Source organism: Anticarsia gemmatalis, chromosome 28 (assembly GCF_050436995.1).
Source record: "Anticarsia gemmatalis isolate Benzon Research Colony breed Stoneville strain chromosome 28, ilAntGemm2 primary, whole genome shotgun sequence".
Lineage (NCBI taxonomy): Eukaryota > Metazoa > Arthropoda > Insecta > Lepidoptera > Erebidae > Anticarsia > Anticarsia gemmatalis.
Genome location: NC_134772.1, coordinates 2,572,901 through 2,597,228, shown reverse-complemented (window position 1 = coordinate 2,597,228; position 24,328 = coordinate 2,572,901). Strand labels below are relative to the sequence as shown.

The 24,328-nt window shown below is 38.6% G+C and overlaps 2 protein-coding genes across 6 annotated transcripts in view; one reads left to right on the top strand and one right to left on the bottom strand.

The window, feature by feature from the left end:
* LOC142984762 (uncharacterized) overlaps window positions 1-23,981 on the bottom strand; it is a 36,166-nt gene extending 12,185 nt beyond the window's left edge. The window contains exons 1-5 of one of the 4 annotated variants that reach the window (XM_076132547.1): window positions 23,841-23,981; window positions 22,626-22,855; window positions 3,522-3,660; window positions 2,459-2,519; window positions 1,410-1,533 (exon numbers count right to left, since the gene is read on the bottom strand). In XM_076132547.1, coding sequence (XP_075988662.1) covers window positions 1,410-1,533; window positions 2,459-2,519; window positions 3,522-3,643 — 307 coding nt within the window. In that variant the 5' untranslated portion in view covers window positions 3,644-3,660; window positions 22,626-22,855; window positions 23,841-23,981. Of the gene's footprint in view, window positions 1-1,409; window positions 1,534-2,458; window positions 2,520-3,521; window positions 3,661-5,103; window positions 5,221-22,625; window positions 22,856-22,955; window positions 23,083-23,840 lie in introns of those variants that run through there. The other 3 variants (XM_076132548.1, XM_076132549.1, XM_076132546.1) reach the window with 3 other exon arrangements.
* LOC142984760 (uncharacterized) lies at window positions 10,451-23,847 on the top strand. Of its 2 annotated transcripts, XM_076132543.1 has the most exons (13): window positions 10,451-10,614; window positions 12,364-12,544; window positions 14,681-14,738; window positions 15,356-15,506; window positions 16,370-16,570; window positions 16,837-16,998; window positions 17,996-18,169; window positions 18,742-18,873; window positions 19,181-19,357; window positions 20,109-20,309; window positions 21,255-21,308; window positions 22,495-22,604; window positions 23,050-23,847. In XM_076132543.1, exons 1-13 carry the CDS (start codon window positions 10,554-10,556, stop codon window positions 23,482-23,484), a joined length of 2,097 nt encoding a protein of 698 aa, XP_075988658.1. In that variant the 5' UTR covers window positions 10,451-10,553; the 3' UTR covers window positions 23,485-23,847. The 2 variants fall into 2 exon arrangements, with proteins under 2 accessions (XP_075988658.1, XP_075988659.1); XM_076132544.1 differs by lacking the exon at window positions 21,255-21,308.
* Window positions 23,982-24,328: the final 347 nt, after the last annotated feature.

Below are 24,328 nucleotides of genomic sequence, written 5' to 3'. Positions count from 1 at the left end.
GCGTCATTCCACGGGAAAAATAACATTCATAAATCAAATTGTTTTCCCTAAGTACTGTATATGGAAATATTAGGTATTTTTTGGTATACCAACGTAAATACAAATTTACTATGAGTAAGTCGCTGTTTTCTTCTACGACTAAACTGATAAACTAATATTTGTAAAAACAGTTCTTCCCTGCGATTTCGTACGTATGAAAAACTAGCTGACCCGCGCAACTTCGCTTGCGTCACATTAGAGAGAAAGAGTGATTTTTTTCCCCGTTTTTGTAACATTTTTTACTGGTACTCTGCTCCTACTGGTCGTAACTCTTCAGCTTTATAACATTAGTATAGAAGTATAGATTTAAAACAATAAAAAAAGGACTTTTTGGCCCGACCCGGGATTAGAAACCGTGACCTCTTGCGCGGCAGTCGCATACAATGATGTATTCTAAGGTTCTCTATTATCATTTCATCATATTATAAATGTCGTTCCTCCGTGTTTCGGAAGGCACGTAAAATTGTGGGTCCCGGCTGTCATTTTCGAAGATCTTTGACAGTCGTTAACAGTAGTCAAAAGCTTGAAAGTCTGACAACCAGTCTTACCGAAGGGAATCGTGTTAACCCGTGTAACAGTGTTGTGGAGGTCAGATAGGCAGTTGCTCCATGTAAAATACTGGTATTCAGCTGCATCCGGTGAGACTGGAAGCCGACTCCAATAATTATATAGCTTCGAGGAAGGGCTAGGCGGATGATGTAATGATCTGATCGATGTAATATTCTTCATTGGGCAACGTTCACACGGTCATTTGATTCCAAACTAAGCAGAGCTTGTACTATGGTAATCAAATAACCGATAAACATACTTATTATTTTTATTTTATGGCATAAAAGACAACTCCCGCACTAAGAATTGCTCTTGTGTCGCGGGGACTTTTACAAACATACAAAAAACGGACACAAAGCACAACCAAACCCAAAGCAATTATTTGTGGATCGCACAATTAATTGTTCCGTGTGGGAATCGAACCCACGACCTCCCGACGCAATGGAGGCAGCGTGGTGACCTTGACCACTGCTCCACGGAGTCAGTCAAGTTATATACTTCTAAATACACTAGCTGACCCGCGCAACTTCGCTTGCGTCACATAAGAGAGAATGGGTCAAAATTTTCCCCGTTTTTGTAACATTTTGCACTGGTACTCTGTTCCTATTGGTAGTAGCGTGATGATATATAGCCTATAACCTTCCTCGATTAATGGACTATCTAACACTGAAAGAATTTTTCAAATCGGACCAGTAGTTCCTGAGATTAGCGCGTTCAAACAAACAAACAAACAATCAAACAAACAAACTCTTCAGCTTTATAATATTAGTATAGATTACATAAATTTAATTTAGTACAAAAGTAAGTATAAGACAACTCACCAGGGATTATTACAGTCTGACATTGAGACGTCACATAGGCTCCACCTTTGTAAATTGTTTGCAAGTAACCTCTTTCAACGCCCTTTAAGTATAAAAATCTGAAGACCAGAGAGCGCGAACTGTTCTGTATGAAAAATAAATATTTATGAAATACTAGCTTTTACCCGCGACTTCGTCCGCCACCTGAATTTCATGCAAATTGGTTCAGTAGTTTAGGCGTGATTAAGTAACAGACAGACAGAGTTACTTTCACATTTATAATATTAGTATGGATAGCCGAGTGGTATAAATACGGATGTTTTCAAGGTAACAGGACAGAAATTATAATTAGTCCGCCAGTCAGATAATTTAAAAATATTACACACGGTATTTTTTTTTCATTAAAAACCAATAAATGACTTAATTAAATAGCTATAAAAAGTTATGGAGTGAGGACTAATAAGTGACCCGAGCGACCAACGTGCAAACCCCCGGTTTCTGACTACATTTAGCGGTAGTTTATCCATTCAATAGCGTTATGAGTTTAAACGCTATTGAACATCCTACTGATATTATAAATGCGAAAGTATGTGAGCATGTCTGGATGTTTGTTACTCTATCACGCGAATACTACTGAATCGATTACAATGAAATTTGGTATGTATGTAGCTGAAGACCCAGAATAACACATAGGCTACTTTTTATCCCGGAGTTCCAGAGCGATCGGGATTTACACGGGAAGGGTTTCCATGCGGACGAAGTCGCAGGTGGCCTGTAGTATAAACTACCGCTAAATGTACCTAAGAAACCGGGGGTAAGAAGAAATTATAGCTCACTAGCTTTTACTCGCAACTTTGTCCGCCACCTGAGTTTTCCCATGGAAATGCGTCATTTTCCCGGGTAAAACGTGCCCTATGTCCTTTCTCGGGTATCAAAATATCTCCATACCAAATTTCATGCAAATTGGTTCAGTAGTTTAGGCGTGATTGAGTAGCAGACAGACAGAATTACTTTCGCATTTATAATATTAGTATGGATAGTATGGATATCGTAATTGCGAGAATACTTACAGTCACGGTAAATGTATATGGGAATTTTATACTCGTCTCATTGGCAGTATCTGTGCGAAGTCTGAAAATAATTAAAGTACATTAACATAAATATTAGGTCGGGGAAAGAGTCTTTTCGCATTACAGTATGTATGAACTTGTAATAAAATCTTTTCTCTACACAAAAAAGCTCGATATTTTGGTACCTCACGAGCTCACTGAAAGAAACCTAATGAACCGTGTACTCATTTGTGATTCTTGAAGCCAAAGAGATGTTATTTACAAGTTCATACATAGTATAATGTGAAAATACTTTTTCCCCGACCCAATACAACAGGCGCCCATAGTCAGTTGCGCTCACCGGTCGGTTAACGATCTGTGAGTTAACTTTGGCGCGGTCATTTCATAGATGGATGGCCGCAGCGGTATTTGAACTGGGCGTCTCCGTGCTTCGGATGGCACGTAAAAAGTCAGTCCCGGTTGTTGTCAAGGCAACAGTCGTTAAGCCACGTCAAAGGCCTTCGGGCGGCTTGAACAACTTTGACACTAGGTTGACCACTAACCATACGATAAGAAGATGTTTCGCGCGTGTGTGCACAATACGTACCTTCACTCTCATATCTGTCGAACCTAAGACCTCTGCACTCGCACCACAGAGGCAGTAAAGACTAACCCTCTTATTCATAAACACACTATAAACCTATTTTAGTTAAAAAACTACTAAAATATGTTTTCTCTTTTCATTTCGCTAAGGAGTGAAAGAAACAAAACTCTTTATAAGCCTTTTATAACTTCATATATTTTTATGAATAAGAGCGTTTGATTATTTATTTTATATACATATACCTATTTTAAGACAACTCCCGCACTAAGAATTGCTCTTGTGTCGCGGGGACTTTTACAAACATACAAACTACGGACACAAAGTACAACCAGACCCGAAACAACAAGTTGTGGATCGCATAACAAATTGTTCCGTGTGGAAATCGAACCCACGACCTCCCGATATTATAATAGTAGTGTAGCGACAGCCACTGCGCCACGGAGGCCGTCAAAGGCCGTTAAATTATTATGTGTTACTTACAATGAGTGTGGAATAGTATAATTAATTTTATTCTTCATTTCGAAGGTCACCACATCACCGACTTGGAACTGATGGGTGGGCGTCACGGTGCAGTTAGCTCCTACTTTGGTCACGTGGATCATTATCACTTTGTCGCACTCTGAAAATAAAAATAAAACATTGTTTAAAATGCAGTAGCTCGATTCTCTACTACTATCGACTACCTCTCTCTCATCGAATGGTTAGTGGTCAACCTAGTGTCAAAGTTGTTCAAGCCGCCCGAAGGCCTTTGACATGGCTTAACGACTGTTATCTTAATAGACAACAACCGGGACCGACTTTTTACGCGCCCTCCGAAGCACGGAGACGCCCAGTTCAAATACCACTATGCGGTCCCCCATCTATGGAATGACCGCGCCAAGGTTAGCTTAACCCACAAATCGTTTATCGAACGGCGAGCGCAACTAGCTATGGGCGCCTCATATCGACTACCGATAACCGGCTTGTCATCGAGAAATTTTGTATGAAAATCTGATCAGCGCCTCTGACGGGCGTCGTAGTAACTATTTTGGCAGTACATTCTAAATGTCAAACTTTCGGTACTCGACAGTACCGATTGTACAGAATCGAGCTACAGGAATTTGTTTTTAGTGTCTAATGGCCAATTAAGCAGTGATAGCCGAGTGGTTTAAGTTGGCACCTCCCATGCATGTGGTCGCAGTTTTGAACCCGGGGCAACACACCAATGACTTTTCGAAGTTATGTATGTATTAGAAATAACTATCACTTGCTCTAATGGTCAAGGAAATCATCGTGATGCAACCTTGTATGCCTGAGAGTACGTTAGAATAGTTCTTGAAGGAATGCAAAGCCCCGAACTTGGCCCGCGTGGTGGACTCGAGGCCTCACCCCTCCCTCATAACGGGAATATATTTTTCCCAGCAATGGGACACTAATGGGCAAAATGCATTTTCAAAGTCAAATATGCTTTATTTCATAAATTTTAACAAGTGTTTGGAATCGTCATACTATTTTTTATATACCACATATTATTTTTTCTATTTTGTCCGAACGACATTCAAACGCAGGACAGAAATTAGCCATAGATTAAAATACCCACTACACAACTCTATATAACGGAAAAAGTCTCAACAACACTGGGTTTTCTAGTTTAACTAACTTTCAGTAAGTATCTTTGTTTGACTCGCACACAAAAACCACTGAACATAATTGTATAAAACTTTCACTATTCAAAAGCGTAATTCTTAAACAACAAAACAGTGTAAGTTTCATCAAAATCGGTTCAGTAATTCCGGAGTTATGAACACAAATATCACAACATGTATGAGTAATTTGCAGACAAAGAAAACGTCACTATAATTTAACTAGCTTTCTGCCCACGGCTTTACCCGCAAGGGATGATTTCCAAAAATCCTCTCTTAGTACTCCTCTACACTTTCTAAAGAGTCTTCATAGCAAATTTCAAGTTTCTATGCCCAGTAGTTTCGGCTGTGCGTTGTCCATCAGTCAGTAACGGAAGAGATTTTTTATGATTATCCAGAAATAACTAATTAAATATAACATTTATAACAAGAAGACTTACCATGGCATCTTATTAAATGGAAATTTGTCACAAATAGCACAAAAATAATGGTGTAAAGCAACATTTTACTTAATTTGATGTGTCACACCCATGGCCAGACTGTATAACTAATACTCAGTGGCGCGGATAACTGAATACAACGACTAGTAATGTGACCAACCGTTTATTAACATATTAGGATTGTCTCTATAGACATGAAAATGGTGGCCAATTTTTGTTTATCGGACATGTTTTTTACGACAAGCAAATTTCGGTTTTCAAATATGATTCAATTTTCTACCGGCTATCGACATTAGAGTAGATATTAAGAAAATTTGTATGAAATATTGATTAGTGTAGCGAAACCTTAGTAATAGAGTCCCGTTTTAACGTGTTTGTAGGGTACGGTTATATTTGGTGTCGGGGTCAAAGTAGATTAGCATTTTGATTGACATTATGGCCGGTCGCAGATTATACAGGGTGTCCCAAAACTCAACGATAATCCGAGACAGGATGAAAGGCCAAGTCATACCGGTTATAGGAAAAATAAAAAAAAAATTCCATATCACTTAGTTCAGCAATAATAGACACTTTTCAAAAAAGTTGAAATTCCACACCCTTGGTCGCATTTTCAAGTCCTGTGATCACCAATGTCACAATTTCGCTGTGTTTTTTAAATTTCGTGATCTTAATTAAATATGCTATTAATCGTATAACAAATTAATGCACAAAACATCGTTAATTTAATAAAAAAAACTTAAGTTTTAGTGAGTCATCTTTCTCAAAAATATCGTTAGTCAACTTTGACGCTTCACACTGAAAAAAAATGTACTACACTACCCTTGGCAAGTTATTTCAAAAGTTGGCACATTTAATCAAGATTTCAAAATGGTATAACACTTGCCACTTTTCTTGCCATTAAAAATGTTATTTTTATTTGAACGAAGAGTATCCTCGCAGATGGATCGGACGCAGTGGTACAATTTTATAGCATCCTCGTTCCCCCGATCTAAATCTAGTAGATATTTTTTACTGGGAATGCATAAAAGAAAAAAAATATTCAAAATCAATACAAAATCTATCAGAACTTCGCCAGAAAATTGACACAGCGTCAGAAGAATTAAATGCAAGGAATTTCGCTTGACTGGTGAAAAAATCTTTTGTACGCAGTTGCAGAGCCTGTATTCGTGCCAGAGGAAAGCAATTATTTTTAGTAAAGAGGTAATTGAGTCAGTCCATAACAAATATTTTATGTAATAAACATAAAAGGTTATAACAATTAAAAAAAAACAATGAACAAACCATCGATCTTATTTAATTATTCTCCTTAAACTAAAGTAATTCCGAATTGTTTTCCTCTGGCATGAATTCAGGCTCTGCAACGCCTTACAAAAGACCTTTGCATCAGCCAATCAAAATTCCTTGCATTTATTTCCTCTGACGCTGTGTCAATTTTCTGGCTAAGTTCTGATAGATTTTGTATTGATTTCGAATAAACTTTTTCTTTTATTCATTCCCAGTAAAAAATATCTACTGGATTTATATCGGGAGAACGAGGAGGCCATAAAATTGTACCACTGCGTCCGATCCAATTGCGAGGATACTCTTCGTTCAAATAAAAATAACATTTTTAATGGCAAGAAAAGTGGCAAGTGTTATACCATTTTGAAATCTTGATTAAATGCGCCAACTTTTGAAATAACTTGCCAAGGGTAGTGTACTACATTTTTTTTCAGTGTGAAGCGTCAAAGTTGACTAACGATATTTTTGAGAAAGATGACTCACTAAAACTTAAGTTTTTTTATTAAATTAACGATGTTTTGTGCATTAATTTGTTATACGATTAATAGCATATTTAATTAAGATCACGAAATTTAAAAAACACAGCGAAATTGTGACATTGGTGATCACAGGACTTGAAAATGCGACCAAGGGTGTGGAATTTCAACTTTTTTGAAAAGTGTCTATTATTGCTGAACTAAGTGATATGGAATTTTTTTTTATTTTTCCTATAACCGGTATGACTTGGCCTTTCATCCTGTCTCGGATTATCGTTGAGTTTTGGGACACCCTGTATATACTTGTAAAATTTAAGAAGCTTTATTTTATTGCTATAAATACATATTTTTCGAAATAGGTCTACGCGTTTTCGAGTAATCATGGAAAATATGGGCCGAAAAGAGCTTGTAACTAAGACTGAGGTTAAGCTACGCTTGCCGAGGCTGTTCTGTGGATGAGTGATCATCTTAAACAAATCGAGTGTCTCCATGTTTCGCAATGCGCGTTAAATTGTGGGTCCCTGTTATCATTTTCGACAATCTTTTCAAGCTACTGATTCCTGCAATGGTAACGACTACTAGGAATCAGAAGCCTGAAAGTCTGACAACCAGTCTTACCGAGGGGTATTGTGTTATAATCTAGGTAATTGGATTGTGGAGGTCAGATAGGCAGGCGCTCCATGTAAAATACTGGTATTCAGCTGCATCCGGTGAGACTGGAAGCCGACTCCAACATAGTTGGAAGAAAAGCTAGGTTGATGATGGCTATTGGCTGAATTGTCTCAGTGTAAATAGACAATATGGTGTTCCTAACTATCTATGGGTAAGTACGAAAACAGGATAATAATTGCAATATCCTGCTAATAGTGAACAATAATGAATAATAAATGTCCTTATGTCATATACACTGATTTTCAATATTTCAATAACAAATTATAATCCTATTAATATTATAAATGCGAAAGTTCGGCTCGATGTATACTTTTTCACGAAATAACTAGACGGATTTTAATGGAATTTGATAGGCAGATAGTTTATAACCTAGGTTAAAACATAGGATACTTTTTATAACGGATTTTTTTAGTAGTGATAGCCAAGTGGTATAAGTTGATAGCTCCCACGTAAGTGGTTTCAGGTTCAAACCCAAGACAATACACCAATGACTTTTAGAAGTTATGTGTGTATTAGAAATAATAATTATCACTTGTTCCAACGGTGAAGGAAAACATCTTGATGCAACCTTGCCTGCCTGAGAGTTTTTTAGAACAGTTCTTGAAGGTATGCAAAGTCCCCAACCCGCAATTGGCCAGCGTGGTGGAGCCAAGGCCTAACCACTCCCTCATTACAGAAGGAGACCCTTGCCCAGCAGTGGGACAGTAATGGTTAAAATTAATTATAATTTCTTATCTTACTTTATTACGCGAATGACTCATATTATTGTAGTAAGTCCCCGTTTATTTCTGTAACTTATATAAAAGGACATGGATAACCGCAGTTTTATAATTAATAATATTGTACTATAAACTGATAGCCAAGTTTATAACCATTCGTCATAAATAATGGCCCATAGCCAGTTGCGCTCACCGGTCAGTACACGATCTGCGAGTTAAGCATTTTTGGCGCGGTCATTCGATAGATGGGTGACCGCCTATGTGAGCTGGGCGTCTCCGTGATTCGGAGGGCTCGCAAAAAGTCGGTCCCGGTTGTTGTCTATTATGATATCAGTCGTTAAGCCACGTCAAAGGCCTTAGGGCGGCTTGAACAACTTTGACACTAGGTTGACCACTGACCATACGATAAGAAGAAGATACACAATGTCATGCCCGTTATTAATGGTAACTGCCCATATGGTGCGGTCGGTAGTGTATGCGACTGCCACGCAAGAGGTCTCGGGTTCAAATCCTGAATCGGGACAAAAAGTCTTTCCTAAGATTTTCTGTTCAGAATTCTTCATAGATTGTCTGGAGTTAGGAAGTTGAGGTTACAGACTACCGTGCATCGGAGAGCAAGTAAAGCCGTCGGTCCTGCGCCTGAGCTATCACTGGTCGTGTCGGTTAACCATCCTACCGGGCTATGATAGTGTACCTTTGTGTTGAGCACACTATAAACAAAGTCTCACCGGATTCAGCTGTATACCAGTATTTTACATGGAGCGACTGTCTATCGGACCTCCACAAAGCAGTCACCTGGGTTATAACACGATACCCCTCGGCAAGACTGGTAATCAGACTTTCAAACTTATTTTTGGAAAAAATATTTATATCAATGATTAAATCTACAAAAACTGATGACGTATTTTTCTGCTCAATCTGGATATATTTTACTATTAGCTAACCTAAAACTTTATAAAGGAAAATATTTTATTTCATAAGGATAACAACCGTTTATGAAATATGTAATTAAAATAGAAATGATAAACCAAATATGGATTACAAACATAATATTACGCCTCTTATAACCACAGATGCGAAAGTTTGTGAGTATGCATGTACCTATGTATGTTTGTTACTCTTTCACGCAAATACTACTGAATCTGAATAGCTGAAGACCTAAAATAACACATAGGCTACTTTTTATCCCGTAGTTCCCAAGTCGGGATTTACACGGGAAGGGATTCCACGCGGACAAATTCGTGGGCGGCCTCTAGTTCTTACATAAATTAGAAAAGTCCCATAGCACTTTGCTTGACCCGTGAATCAATCGCTACCTGAAAGAGAGTTTTTAAGACTCTATATTTGCATTTGTTTTATGCCCCCAAGTCTTCAACTATATGCAAAGTTTTGTCAAAATCGGTTCAGTGGTTTTCCCATAAAATTGTGAAAGATAGACACACTCATTTATTTCATCAGTCTTTATTATTTGCTTCAATAACTGTATAGTTAAATTGATCATTAACCGCATAGGAAAAAAATATCCCGGACAAGTTACAATATGCTATATGAAAATCGGTTTATTTGTTTAATCGGAAAAACCTAACAATATAAAATTTCCCATCAATAATTATAAGTACCGGTGACTTTATAAGGTCTTTCCTCCGTAGTGCAAGGGTTACGGTGGTCACCTCGCTACTACCATTACGTCGGGAGGTCGTGGGTTCAATTCCTTAACGGAACATTTATTTGTGCGATCCACAAATAGTTGTTTCGGGTCTGGTTGTACTTGGTATCCAAAAATATTTGTTCAATTTGAATCAGTAGTTTCTGACATTAGCGAATTTAAGAAAATAAATCTTTCCGCTTTATATTATTAGCTAGTTCTGTGTGTATTAGAAATAATTATCACTTGTTCCAACGGTGAAGGAAAACATCGTGATGCAACCTTTCATGCCTGAGAGTTCTTTAGAACAGTTCTTGAAGGTATGCTGAGTCCCGAACTTGGCCAGCGTGGTGGACTCAAGGCCTAACACCTCCCTCAGAAAGAGACCCTTGCCCAGCAGTGGGACATAAATAGGTTACATTTACTTATTTATAACTTTATCAAAATGATTTCAAGTAATAAGTCTGTACAGGATAAAAAATAAATTTAAATTATTAATTGATTTTTCCTGTTTCTACTCCATATTGTTACTATAATTGTGTATGGATTAGTAGTGTTAGTCACTGTACATAGCGGGACAATGACGATCACGTTATATATTAAAATTATATTATATACGTACATATTCCAAGTAATTAGTATCGAAAAGTAGTGAAAATGTGTTATAAAATAGTTCTTTTATGTTACTTTACTTTGGTTACAGCTGAAAAGTTCGATGGTGAGTTGTTTTTTAATATACAGTTAAATGTGGCATCTTTACTTTGTCATTGTAAATAACCTATACATAATTTAATCCATAATTAATATTATAAATGCGAAAGTAACTCTGTCTGTTACACAATCACGCCTAAACTACTGAACCAATTTGCATGAAATTTGGTATGGAGATATTTTGATACCCGAGAAAGGATAGGCTACTTTTTACCCCGGGAAAATGACGCATTCCCATGGGAAAATTCAGGTGGCGGACGAAGTCGCAGGTAAAAACTAGTTAAAAATATGTTTAAGTTGAATGATAAAGTGTTACTAAACCTAGACTTTCATTAATTATGATTAATTATACATTTACCAAATAGAGATACCAGTGCAAATAAATAAATAATAAAAATAAATTAAACCCATTGCTGTCCCACTGCTGGGCGAGGGTCTCCTCCCGCAATGAGGGAGGGGTTAAGTCTTGAGTCTCCCACGCTGGCCAAGTGGGGGTTGGGCACTTATTTATAGATCTATACCACTGTAAATATCTATATTTTTCAGTTTGTAAAGTTTGCATGGCAAAGTGAAGATTCTACAGTTGACGGTACTAGCTGACGCGAGCAGCTCCGCTCACGAATTTTCTTTGCATTTTTTGTATTTTATCTCCATAAAAACCTTTCCCGTGTCTTAGAAACAGTGTTACAAAAACAATAAGTAAAATTTTTTGAGCCGTTCTTGAGTTTTGCGCTAAGTAACACATTTGGCGATTCATATTGTCATTTTTTTTTAACCCATTACTGTCCCACTGCCCGGCAAGGGTCTCCTTCCAAACAAGGAGGAGGGAGGGGGGGTGGTAGTAGTGAGGGTTGGGAACTTTGTATTGGCCGGTTTTTACTGTACTTGTAATCTGGTTTCCAAAATGCGTCATATTTGTCTGAATTACGTAAAAGTTTAACAATAATTACTAATAACAATATTATGACGTCATAATACTACTCATAAATGAAGTATGACGTGCCTTATCTGTCTCTTTCACTCGTTAATGGATCGTATTTTTCCTCTCGCTCACACCAAAGGCAAGGAATGCAAGCTTGATTCATTCCTTGCCTTCATACTATAGTCCAATAACTTTGGAAAAATGCGGAGCGAAAAATCCTTTTTGGATACCCGATTTCCCTAGAAAGGAAGGAAACCCGATTTTTGTACCCTGGTAGCTGGCCATCTGGTGGGTGGATGGAAAGGCCCTGGGTTCTAAGAAACGTGTCCAGAGTCTGCCATTTGTGCACCTCATTGAAGTTCTACACGGAGAAACTTAAGTAATAATAAAAAAAATACCCATTATTGTCCCTCTGCTGAGCAAGGGTCTCCTCCCGTAATGAGGAAGGGTTAGGCCTTGAGTCCACCACGCTGGCCAAGTGCGGGTTGTGGACTTTGCATACCTTCAAGAACTGATCCAAAGAACTCTCAAGCATATAAGGTTGCATCACGATGTTTCCTTTCACCTTTGGAACAATTGATGATTATTTAATTGAATACACACATTATAACTTCGAAAAGTCATTGGTGTATTGCCTCGGGTTCAAACCGTCAACCACATGCTTGGGAGGTACCAATTTGTACCACACAGCTTTCACTGTTTCTTAATGAAATGAAACTTATGTGCCTCTCTTTTTTGAACGACTGTTATGGGGCATTGCGGCGATGTGACCACGTTAACCACTGCGCCAAATGTAGGTACAGTTGTAGATTAATGTTTTTTATCTGTTTTCAGTTGAAAATGCCCATTTATCACTGAATTACATTGAAGAATCTACTGATATAGGTAAAGTTTTATTTTGTACACAAAACAAAACTAATTTGGAAGAATTTAAAACCACTGTGCTTGAAGGAAAAGACTTATTTGTTGAGGTTTTCAACAGTATTAATAAAACTGTATCGATCTTTATCATAGAGTAAGTATAAATTCCTTCACTCGATTCCTTTTATTGTTGACTGCCTCTGTGGCGCGGTCTGTAGTATATGCGACTGCCGCGCCAGAGGTCTCTCTTATTTCTATAACCGCTATACCAACCAATATTACAAAAAACAGAATTAATTAAAATGAAGTATTAGGTCGGGGAAACAGTCTTTTCGCATTACACCTGTAATAAAATCTCTTTGGCTTCAAGAATCACAAATGAGTACACGGTTCATTAGGTTTCTTTCAGTGAGCTCGTGAGGTACCCAAATATCGAGCTTTTTAGTGCAGAGAAAGGATTTTATTTCAAGTTCATACATACTATAATGCGAAAAGACTTTTTCCCCGACCTAATATTTCGCTATAACAAATGTGATTTATTTGCAATTTTTATAAATATTGTTATGGAACTCGTCGTGAGCGAGTACTACGCCCGGTTGTAAGTTTTATAGAATACTAGCTGACCCGGCAAACGTTGTTTTGCCATATAGATTAAAAAAAATAGATTCACCCTCTTCCACACCCCTAAGGTGTGAAAAATAGATGTTGGCCGATTCTCAGACCTACTCAATATGCTCACCAAATTTCATGAGAATCGGTCAAGCCGTTTCGGAGGACTATGGCAACGAAAACTGTGACGCAATTTTATATATTAGATTAAAAGGAGATCATCCATTTTGGGCCTTTTTTCAAAGTGCCGGCCAACAAAAAAAAGTGGCATGTATCGATAGAGCTAGCCATTTGAAGCAATAGTTAGTATGGCACGAAACCGGTAGGATCGCTTTGAACCGAGTTATACAGGTTTGAAGATTCATAATATTCAAACAATAATTCATTTCTGAAAGTGCTGTGAAACATAAAATAATGATTGATTTTGCTAGAATTAACTATCTAAAGCAAACGACCACTCTGAAGTTGATTTAAGGTCGTAAGCACACGTATCAACTCGGAAACGGGTCGTCACCGTATCAACTCGAGCTCATCAGTATTATTTGTATGTAATTCCCTACTGTAACACACTTATCGGAATCGTTATGTGATCGCCCCGGCTCACGACCATAGGAGTGGTTCGTATGCGCATTATGCATACACCAGCACCCAGGGTGGAGTGCAGGACTATGTGCAAATTCCGATAGAAGGGCGGGCATACCTTCTAAACCGCAACATGTGTCCTCATAACAAGAGCCCTCATCACAAATGGTGCCCGAAGCACAAAATATTGTTCCACATGCCGATGAGTCGGACATAACAACCCAACGGCAACACTCTAGGTGACCTCTTACCTAGACGATGGTTTGTTAGTTGCACACAATCGAGGGTGCGGCCCTTGGGTTCGCTAAAGGAGGATGCGCTGACCTTGCGCTAGTCGCCAGTGACCAGTCCAGTGGCGACGCATTGAGGCACCGGGGGAATCAAACTCGCACCTAAGGGGCCGCACCCTCGGTTGTGTGCAACTAACAAACCATCGTCTAGGTAAGAGGTCATCTAGAGCGTTGCCGTTGGGTTGTTATGTCCGACTCATCGGCATGTGGAACAATATTTTGTGCTTCGGGCACGATTTGTGATGAGGGCCCTTGTTATAGGGAACCATGTTGCGGTTTAGAAGGTTTGCCCGCCCTTCTATCGGAATTTGCACATAGTCCTGCACTCCACCCTGGGTGCTGGTGTATGCATAATGCGCATACGAACCACTCCTATGGTCGTGAGCCGGGGCGATCACATAACGATTCCGATAAGTGTGTTACAGTAGGGAATTACATACAAATAATACTGATGAGCTCGAGTTGATACGGTGACGACCCGTTTCCGAGTTGATACGTGTGCTTACGACCTTAAATCAACTTCAGAGTGGTCGTTTGCTTTAGATAGTTAATTCTAGCAAAATCAATCATTATTTTATGTTTCACAGCACTTTCAGAAATGAATTAATGTTTGAATATTATGAATCTTCAAACCTGTATAACTCGGTTCAAAGCGATGCTACCGGTTTCGTGCCATACTAACTATTGCTTCAAATGGCTAGCTCTATCGATACATGCCACTTTTTTTTGTTGGCCGGCACTTTGAAAAAAGGCCCAAAAATGTATGGAGCGTGGATGATCTCCTTTGGTACTTCTTTGTTTGTTTGCAGGTGTAGACATGGAGGTAAAGTTATATTTAAGGAGACAAACAAATCAGACAAGAAATCTGTAAGTATCTATATTATTATACTAGCTGACCCGCGCAACTTCGCTTGCGTCACATAAGAGAGAATGCGTCAAAATTTTCCCCGATTTTGTAACATTTTTTACTCGTACTCTGCTCCTATTGGTCGTAGCGTGATGATATACAGCCTATAGCCTTCCTCGATAAATGAGCTATCTAACACTGAAAGAATTTTTCAAATCGGACCAGTAGTTCCCGAGATTAGCGCGTTCAAACAAACAAACAAACAAACTTTTCAGCTCTATAATATTAGTATAGAAGTATAGATTAATCCGTGAAGGACATGGCCCACATGTTGTCATACCTTAAGAGCTGTACAGAAAACGCCGTACACGTAGCGGAATACTGGGCTGGCAGTGTATAGCAAGACAGAAATTGTCATACACTATTTTCAGTATCAATACTATAATTTGTTTGCTATCGACACGCTAAGAAGAAGAAGTTGACCCACGCAACTTCACTTGCGTCACATAAGAGAGAATAGGTCATAATATTCCCCGATTTTGTAACATTTTTCACTGGTACTGGGTTATTAAACTATGTTCATTATTTAATCCAAAGGTTATTAATTGTTTTATTCAAAAACATGTCTTTTCCACAGATACGTAACGTGACTAAAGATATGGCCGGAGATTTTGAGTGCGATATATATTTACATAAAAATAAACCGGTATTTAAAGATCCAAAAAAAATAGGTACAGACACATATGGATTCATTTCGTGTTCCTTTAGAATACGGGTTCGAGAAATCGGTAAGTAACTTATTAACACTATTGACTTCTAATATATATGTACATTATACAGTCAACTTGGGTAACTTTGAATCGTTTGGGTAACATTGAACGTGGGAATTTGAACTAGTTTCAATTATTTTTTCATATGAAACCAACACAATTGATAAAGATTCATTTTAGTTTTGCAAACTTCTATCAATTGTGTTGGTTTCATATGAAAAAATAATCAAAACTAGTACAAATTCCCACGTTCAATGTTAGCCAAATGGTTCAAAGTCACCCAAGTTGACTGTACTATTGTTGACAGCTGACAGAGCTTAGCTTAAGTCATACTTGCCGAGGTTGTTTTGCGGATGGTTTGCGGAGGGCACGTCAAATTGTGACTCCCGGCTGTCATTTTCAAAGATCTTTGACAGTCGTTAACAGTAGCCATAAGCTTGAAAGTCTGACAACATGAAGCTTGTATCGTGTTGTAACCCAGGTAACTGGGTTGTGGAGGTCCGGTAGACACTACACACTTGGCCACTCAAGTCCTGCACAGTTGGCTGGTTTCAATGAAACTGGCCGCCGCAGCCGAAATAGGCCAATATGACATTGAACTTATTAAATGCATTGAAAAGGTCTTTAATATTTTTAAACTGTAATCTTTATCTTATTATTTGACTGCCTCCGACTGTTTAGGTTTAGGTCGCCACGCCGATGCCACTGCATCGAGAGGTCGTGTGTTCGATTCTCACACCGAACCATTATTTGTACGATCGACAAATTATTCTTTCGGGTCTGGTTGTACGTTGTTTGTAAAAGTCCCCGCGGGCCGCGACACAAGAGCAATTCTTAGTGCGGGAGTTGTATTTTTAAGAAAAAAAATATTTTGTTGACAGATTCTCCACAGATGGTACTGGTGAACAACGTGGTACTGCCGACCAATCGCAAGACCCTTGAAGAGCGAGTCATCGACCACTCTGCCCAGTACCGATATTTACTCGGGGACAGCGTATCTGTATCGTGTGCATCCATCCAGTTGGACCAAAATATATGTCAATCTATTGAAATGTATTACGAACAAGTCGTGCCGAAAGACGGTAAATAACTATCTATATTTATATGTCAAACTATACTTGCCGAGGTTGGCCTGTGGATGGATAACCATATTATACCAAGTCACATGTAATAAAAAAAAAACTAAATTGAAATCACTGCACCCGTTCGGGAATTATGACGCCACAGACAGACAGACAGACACGTCAAACTTATAACACCCCTCTTTATGCGTCGGGGGTTAAAAAATATGTCATTTTTTACATTTTAAACGGAAATTAAGTATTTTTAATTTAATATTATTTTTCAGATGCCCTCAAAACCGAGCCAGTCACTTCCAATACCGGATTCATCAATCTCCGCACTAAATTAAAGCATGGACACGACAATAGCAAGATGATTTGTATATGTACCACCAGGAACGACAAAACTACTACTCAAATCACTTTTCAATTAGTTACAAGTTTCAATAGTAAGTATATAAGGGGTTAGTAAGTATACAATACAGGGTGTGGCGAAATAATGGATAATCCTTTACCAGCGGATGGGCGACCACCCGACTGATCTAAAAATTAAAATTTATCTCTGGCACAAGTATCATAATTGAGGCGCCCATAGCCAGTTGCGCTCACCGGTCGGTATACGATCTGTGGGTTAAGCAACCATTGGCGCGGTCATTCCATAGATGGGTGACCGCATAGTGGTATTTGAGCTGGACGTCTCCGTGCTTCGGAGGGCACGTTAAAAGTCGGTCCCGGTTGTTGTCTACTAAGATAAGAGTCGTTAAGCCACGTCAAAGGCCTCTCGGGCGGCTTGAACAACTTTGACACTAGGTTGACCACTAACCATACGACAAACAACAACAGTATCATAATTTTTGAAATTTTGGCCATTTTGTGTGTGTTTTTAAGAACGCGATTTACGCTCGTTATTTTTGATGCTGTGATTACAAATTAAGGTTTTTTTTTTAATCCGTTTTTTGCAAATAAAATCCTGAATAGATGTGTGACAAATGAATGATTTGATCTGAGTGTTTTCGTGTTTCGGAGGGCTCGTAAAACTTCGGTCCCCGTTATTGTCTACTATGAAAACAGTAGTTAACTCATATTAATGACGCACATAGCCAGTTGCGCTCACCGGTCGATAAACGATCTGTGGGTTAAGCAAACCTTGACGCGGTCATTCTACAGATGGGTGACCGCATAGTGTTATTTAAACTGGGTGTCTCCGTGCTTCGGAGGGCACGTAAAACGTCGGTCCCGGCTGTTGTCAATTAAGATCACGCTACGACCAACAGGGAGTAGAGTATCAGTAAAAAATGTTACGAAAGCGTAAAAAAATATGACCCATTCTCTCTTATGTGACGCAAGTGAGGTCGCGCGGTCAGCTAGTCATTCCTATATCCGTATCCGAAATTTCATATCCCATCCCTGCCATTTTCACACTTTTAATAAGTTTTTATATTACAGATGATATAAATGTTGCTGTAAACGGTGTAGCAATAAGGTTTCAATCGCAATCGGAACACGAATCGACGTATAAATTTGAAACTAGTGCAATAAATATAATTTGTAGTTCAAATTTGCAAGATGTCGGAGTGCAAAAAGATGGGAATTGCAATGCACTAATCGACCACTTTGCAAGTAAGTGTCAGTTCCTTCTATCATAATTATTCTTTTAGCCCCCGACGCAAAAGGAGGGTAGTTATAAGTTTGACGTGTCTGGGCGCGTTCTCACTATGCCGTAACGATAAATTTATTATGGACGACTGTCGTCTCTAGGTGTTCCCATTAAAACGATTGTTTGTCGTCAAAAAAAATTATCGTTTAGTGATTGTCGTATCTAGCCGTCCCCACTGTCACGATAATCTGTCGTCACTGCAAAAAATGTCGTAGACGACAGTAAGTCGTGTCGTTCTATATGTGAACACCTCCATTTAAACTTAAAAGCCACGACACTTAAAACACACGATTACCTGTCGTTACGACATAGTGGGAACACGTCCTTAGTCTGTTTGGAAGACACACAGACAGACACGTCAAACTTAATAACACCCCTATTTTTGCGTCGGGAGTTAAAAATATATATTAAAGGGGATCCCCATACAATAAACGTTTTTTTTTTCAAACTTTTGGTACGGAACCCTTCGTGCGCGAGTCCGACTCGCACTTGGCCGGTTTTTATTTTTTATTGCGTTAAATATTTTTTATTTCAGTTGATGATGGGAAAGCTTTTAATACAACTTTAGAAATAAACTCTGAATGCACATTTCAATGTAAGCTCAGTAACCGTGCGGCAGAGGATTCTTATAACATTATATTTCAACCGGCACCAAAGGATTTCACAGGTAATCTATACTAATATTATAAAGCTGAAAAATTTGTTTGTTTGTTTGAACGCGCTAATCTCAGGAACTACTGGTCCGATTTGAAAAATTATTCAGTGTCAGATAGTCTATTTATCGAGGAAGGCTATAGGCTATGTATCGTCACGCTACTTCGCACGCCTTCCTCAATAAGTAGGCAATCCAACAGTAAAATATTTTTTCAATTTGCTTCAGTACTTTCTGAGATTAGTGCGTTCAAACAAACAAACAAGCAAACCCTACAATTTTATAATATTAATATCGATTTGAAAAACTTTGTTTTTTACAGTCACTTCAATTATGAATATGGATCTACCTGAAAATAATACCATGATGGAAATAATATACGGCACTGCGATGAAACTAATTTATTATGAGTTTGAAGACGGAGACGAGGTCCCTATTACTTGCTCTTACATCAAGGACAAAGTAGGTCCAATTTTAAAAATGTTAATTGACGGTGAAAGTAAGTATCAAAGATTTAGACAATTTTTTAGTTTATAGGGTTCCGTACCCAAAGGGCAAAACGGAACCCTATTACTAAGCTTCCGCTGTCTGTCTGTCTCCAGGCTGTATCTCATAAACCGTGATAGCTAGAAAGCACATATAGACTCTAGTTCCGTTTAACAAAGTCCTGCACAGTTGGCTGGTTTCAATGAAAACTGGCCGCCGTAACCGAAATCGGCCAGGACGACATTATTCTTTTTTTTGTCCTGTCCGGTATATAGTAAAAGAATGTCATGCACATATTTATTATTTTTGCACAAAATCAAATAATTACGACGATACATTGAGTTGATAAGTCACATGACGTCACGGTAGAGTAGAAAATGTACAAAAACGTGACGTCATTAGCCCTCACCTCGTATTTTTTAGGTTTTTTAACTTTGCCATTTATAATGTTCCTTTCGTTATAATGCCACTTTGTAATGTTTGTTTAGCGCAATGGTTAAAGTGGTTACCTCGCTGCAATAACCCTAGCGCCGCGTGTGGTGGGTTCGAATTCCACCTGGGACAAATCTTGATGAGCATGAGTATTTGTTCTGAGCCTGGTTGTCAATTTACCTATATAAGTATGTATTTAGAAGTATATAAGTATGTTTATCAGTTGTTTGGTTTGATATTTATTTAAATTTATATGAACAGTCATTGGGGCGAGGTGACCACGTTAACCACTGCGACGAACATACAGTAATTTATTTATTATTTAATTTTAGAGCAATCGGGTGGGACCTATGTATTTCTGAATAAAAACTTAACTTCGCAAGACGATAACACGAAGCTTACATATGAAACGAAGGAGACGGTAGAACCGGAAAACGAGATTTTTGGCAGAATCGTAGTGGTATTTAGAAAAAAACGACCACCAGTAACAACTACTGTTATAACTACGAGTACAACACTAGCATATGATGAAGGTGAGTTGGGGTGACGTCACCGTTCAACGATCTGTAGGTTAAGCAACCCTTATCGCGGTCATTCAATAGATGGGTGACCGCATAGTGGTATTTGAACTGGGCATCTCCGTGCTTCTAGCCAGTTGCGCTCACCCTTACTGAGTTAAGTAGCCCTTGGCGCGGTCATTCCGTAGATGGGTGACCGCATAGTCGTATTTGAGCTGGGCATCTCCGTGCTTCTAGTCAGTTGCGCTCACCCTTACTGAGTTAAGTAGCCCTTGGCGCGGTCATTCCGTAGATGGGTGACCGCATAGTCGTATTTGAGCTGGCCGTCTCTGACGCTTATAGCCAGTTGCGCCCACCGGTCGGTAAACGATCTGTGGGTTAAGCAACCCTTGGCGCGGTCATTCCATAGATGGGTGACCGCATAGTGGTAGTTGAATTGACCGTCTCTGACGCTTATAGCCAGTTGCCCTCAGCGGTCGGTAAACGATCTGTGGGTTAAGCAACCCTTGGCGCGGTCATTCCATAGATGGGTGAACGCATAGTGGTATTTGAGCTGGCCGTCTCTGGCGCCCATAGCCAGTTGCGCTCACCGGTCGGTAAACGATCTGTGGGTTAAGCAACCCTCGGCGCGGTCATTACATAGATGGGTGACCGTATAGTGGTGTTTGAGCTGGCCGTCTCTGACGCTTATAGCCAGTTGCGCTCAGCGGTCGGTAAACGATCTGTGGGTTAAGTAACCCTTAGCCCGGTCATTCCATAGATGGGTGACTGCAGTGGTATTTGAGCTGGCCGTCTCTGACGCTTATAGCCAGTATTGTGAGGTAAGGTGGGGTGAATTTTTACTTAGTAATTAAATTATGGTAGTTATAGGTAATGTAGCGTAGTGTTCTTGTTTAAATAAATAGTAGTTTTTATACGGAATATTTCTTTCAAGTAAATAATTAAAATAAATTGTTGCAGTAACAACAACTGAAGCGCCGGTGATTAATGGAGATAAAGAGGGGCAAGGTTCAGGCAAGTTTTAATATTGTTTGTTCATATTAGGTCGGGGAAAAGTCTTTTCGTATTACAGTATGTATGAACTTGTAATAAAATCTCTTCTCTACACAAAAAAGCTCGATATTTTGGTACCTCACGAGCTCACTGAAGGAAACCTAATGAACCGTGTACTCATTTGTGATTCTTGAAGCCAAAGAGATTTTATTACAAGTTCATACATACTATAATGGGAAAAGACTTTTTCCCCGACCTAATATTTATTGCTGCTCCACTCCCATTAGTCACAGCGTGATGTTACATAGCCTAAAACCTTCCTCAATAAATGGAGTGTTAAAAAAAACTTCGTTCGCGTATCCAGGTTATAAACTACCTTATAAAGTAATGTTTAGTTTATATAGTATTAAACATCCATCCGTAAATCGAAACTTTCACTTTTGTATATTATTAGTATAAGTACATAAATAAAAACAACCAATTTTGATAATTTTTGTAACTAGTAACGCCATCTATTGACGACACATGATTATCACGCAAATAAGTTTTTGTTAATGTATGTTTGAAAAACTAATAAAATATTACTACTGGTGTTGTCTGCATAGCTCAATATTTTTGCCCGATATATTCCCGGGCTGTATTGATATTTAATTTTCAATACGCGTACCTACACGTTCATAAATAAATAAATTAAGCATATTAATAACGCGATTATCAAAACGAGTGTTTGCCGTTTTAGAATAATTTTATTAGATCCCTTCCTGAGGCGCCCATAGCCAGTTACGCTCACCGGTCGGTAATCGATCTGTGGGTTAAGCAACCCTTGGCGCGGTCATTCCATAGATGGGTGACCGAATAGTGGTATTTGAGCTGGCCGTCTCCGTGCTTCGGAGGGCACGAAAAAGGTCGGTCCCGGCTGTTGTCTACTAAGATAACAGTCTCTCGGGCGGCTTGAACAACTTTGACACTAGGTTGACCACTAACTATAGATACAACAAACAACAGCATCCCTTCAAGGACTGTATTAACGAACTCTCAGGCATGCAAGGTTGCATCACGATGTTTTCCTTCACCGTTAGAACAAGTGATAACTATTTCTAATACACATATTACTTCGAAAAGCCTTGCCTACGGTTTGAAAAGTTGACCACTAGTGTGAGAGGCACATTCTTAGACCACTGTACCCATTTTTATTTCATTTCTCCAGGTCTTGATCAGAAGACTCTCATGGCACTAGCGGCGACCGGCGTTGCATTATGCATAGTACTTATATGCGTTGTCATTACAATTTATAAAATGAATAAAAGGAAAAGACAGGTAAATAAAAATTTTACTTACAATTTGTAGAAAGCCTTGTGTACTAAATTCCCGGCTGACGAGGTATGCATCATCAGTCTAGCCTTTCTTCCAACTATGTTAGAGTCGGCTTCCAGTCTCACCGGATGCAGCTGAATACCAGTGTTTTACATGGAGCGACTGCCTATCTGACCTCCACAACACAGTTACCTGGGTTATAACACGATACCCCTCGGTAAGGCTGGTTGTCAGACTTTCAAGCTTCTGACTATCTGGGAATACAAAATAAAGAATTTAGAACATTGGTGACCCGCAAACTTATCCAGCTGACTGGGTTGTATGAAACAGTAACTTTATTTTAAAAATACCTACCTACACAGAATTATTAAGAGTCGATCAAGTTAAAGCTACTTTATTTTTAAAATATACAGAATTATTTTTGAACGAGGTTCTTGTGTCATTTCAGAAAGCCGGTCCTACTCCGTATGAGAATTTCCGCGATGCTACAATACCTGCGCACCCTCCACAATGGGCAGGCGTTGAAGAGCCCAAGTACGAAGTTCCTATCGATCAGAGAAACGACATTGTCATATATTCTGAACCAGTTGGCATGCCTGACACTTACGCGGTGCCAATACCCAAGAACCAAAGGAACAAACCCAGTACTGAACCTACGTATGCTGATTTAGAATTCACTAAAAAAGGTCCCCCAAGTAACTACGTTAATGCACAATCACAGTACGCGACAGTTGGAGAGCTGAACTCTCAAGTTGTGCCGAAGTCAGCGAGACAAGGTGACCACAACGCTTACGGCAATGTGTTTCCTGACTCACAGTATGCTAATAGCGGCCCTACTGAATATGTTGAGCCTGCTTACTGCGTCCCACATAACCTCAAATGATAAAAGATTTCGCGCGCTTTGTTAACGATGTCAACGCCATCTAGTTATCTCACCTTATGTTGTTACGTAATATTATGACATTACTTTTTTTTAATAGGTAGTCAAAAGAAATTAGTTTTGGTTAGGTCAGTATGTATTGTTCCAATTGTACAAAGTTCGTAGTAGTAATTAATAATTTAATTTAATTAAGTAATGAAATGTAAAATATTTAAAGTATAATATAAAGTATTTTTATAGTATCTTTTCTGTTTTAAGCTTTGTCTCTAAAGTTAAGTACCTAGATAATATGTAGTTAGTTATTAGCGGCCATTACAATGTTTTAAAAAAATATTAATAAATATAGTTGAACAACTCACACACGGTAATTTGATTCCAAATTAAGCAGAGCTTGTACTTGTACTAATAAACACACATATACTTCTTAATACATATTTATTATTTATATAGGTACATTAACAACCAGGCTCAGAACAGATACTCGTGCTCATCGCACAAAGATTTGTCCCGGGTAAATGACAGATAGATTCGTTTTTATGCTAATAAGAGGGTATTTGGTGTGTTTCTTTATAATCTAAGTTAAGGGTGTCATCAGCATTATAAAATAAAAAGTCACCTGTGGTAATAAACTCAATTTACGAAATTACATTAATGTGGTTTTAATCAATCCCTGGGATCAAAGATTTGTAAATTTTGTAATATTTGGCTGTAATATAATATTGTAGAATATGTCGAACTTAATTATAGTGGATACGACTGCTGACTAAGAAGTCTAGGGTTTGATTCCTTGGTAGCCCGGAGTTTGGTAACGTGCCCGGTATATTATGGTAACAACTATGTCCATAAT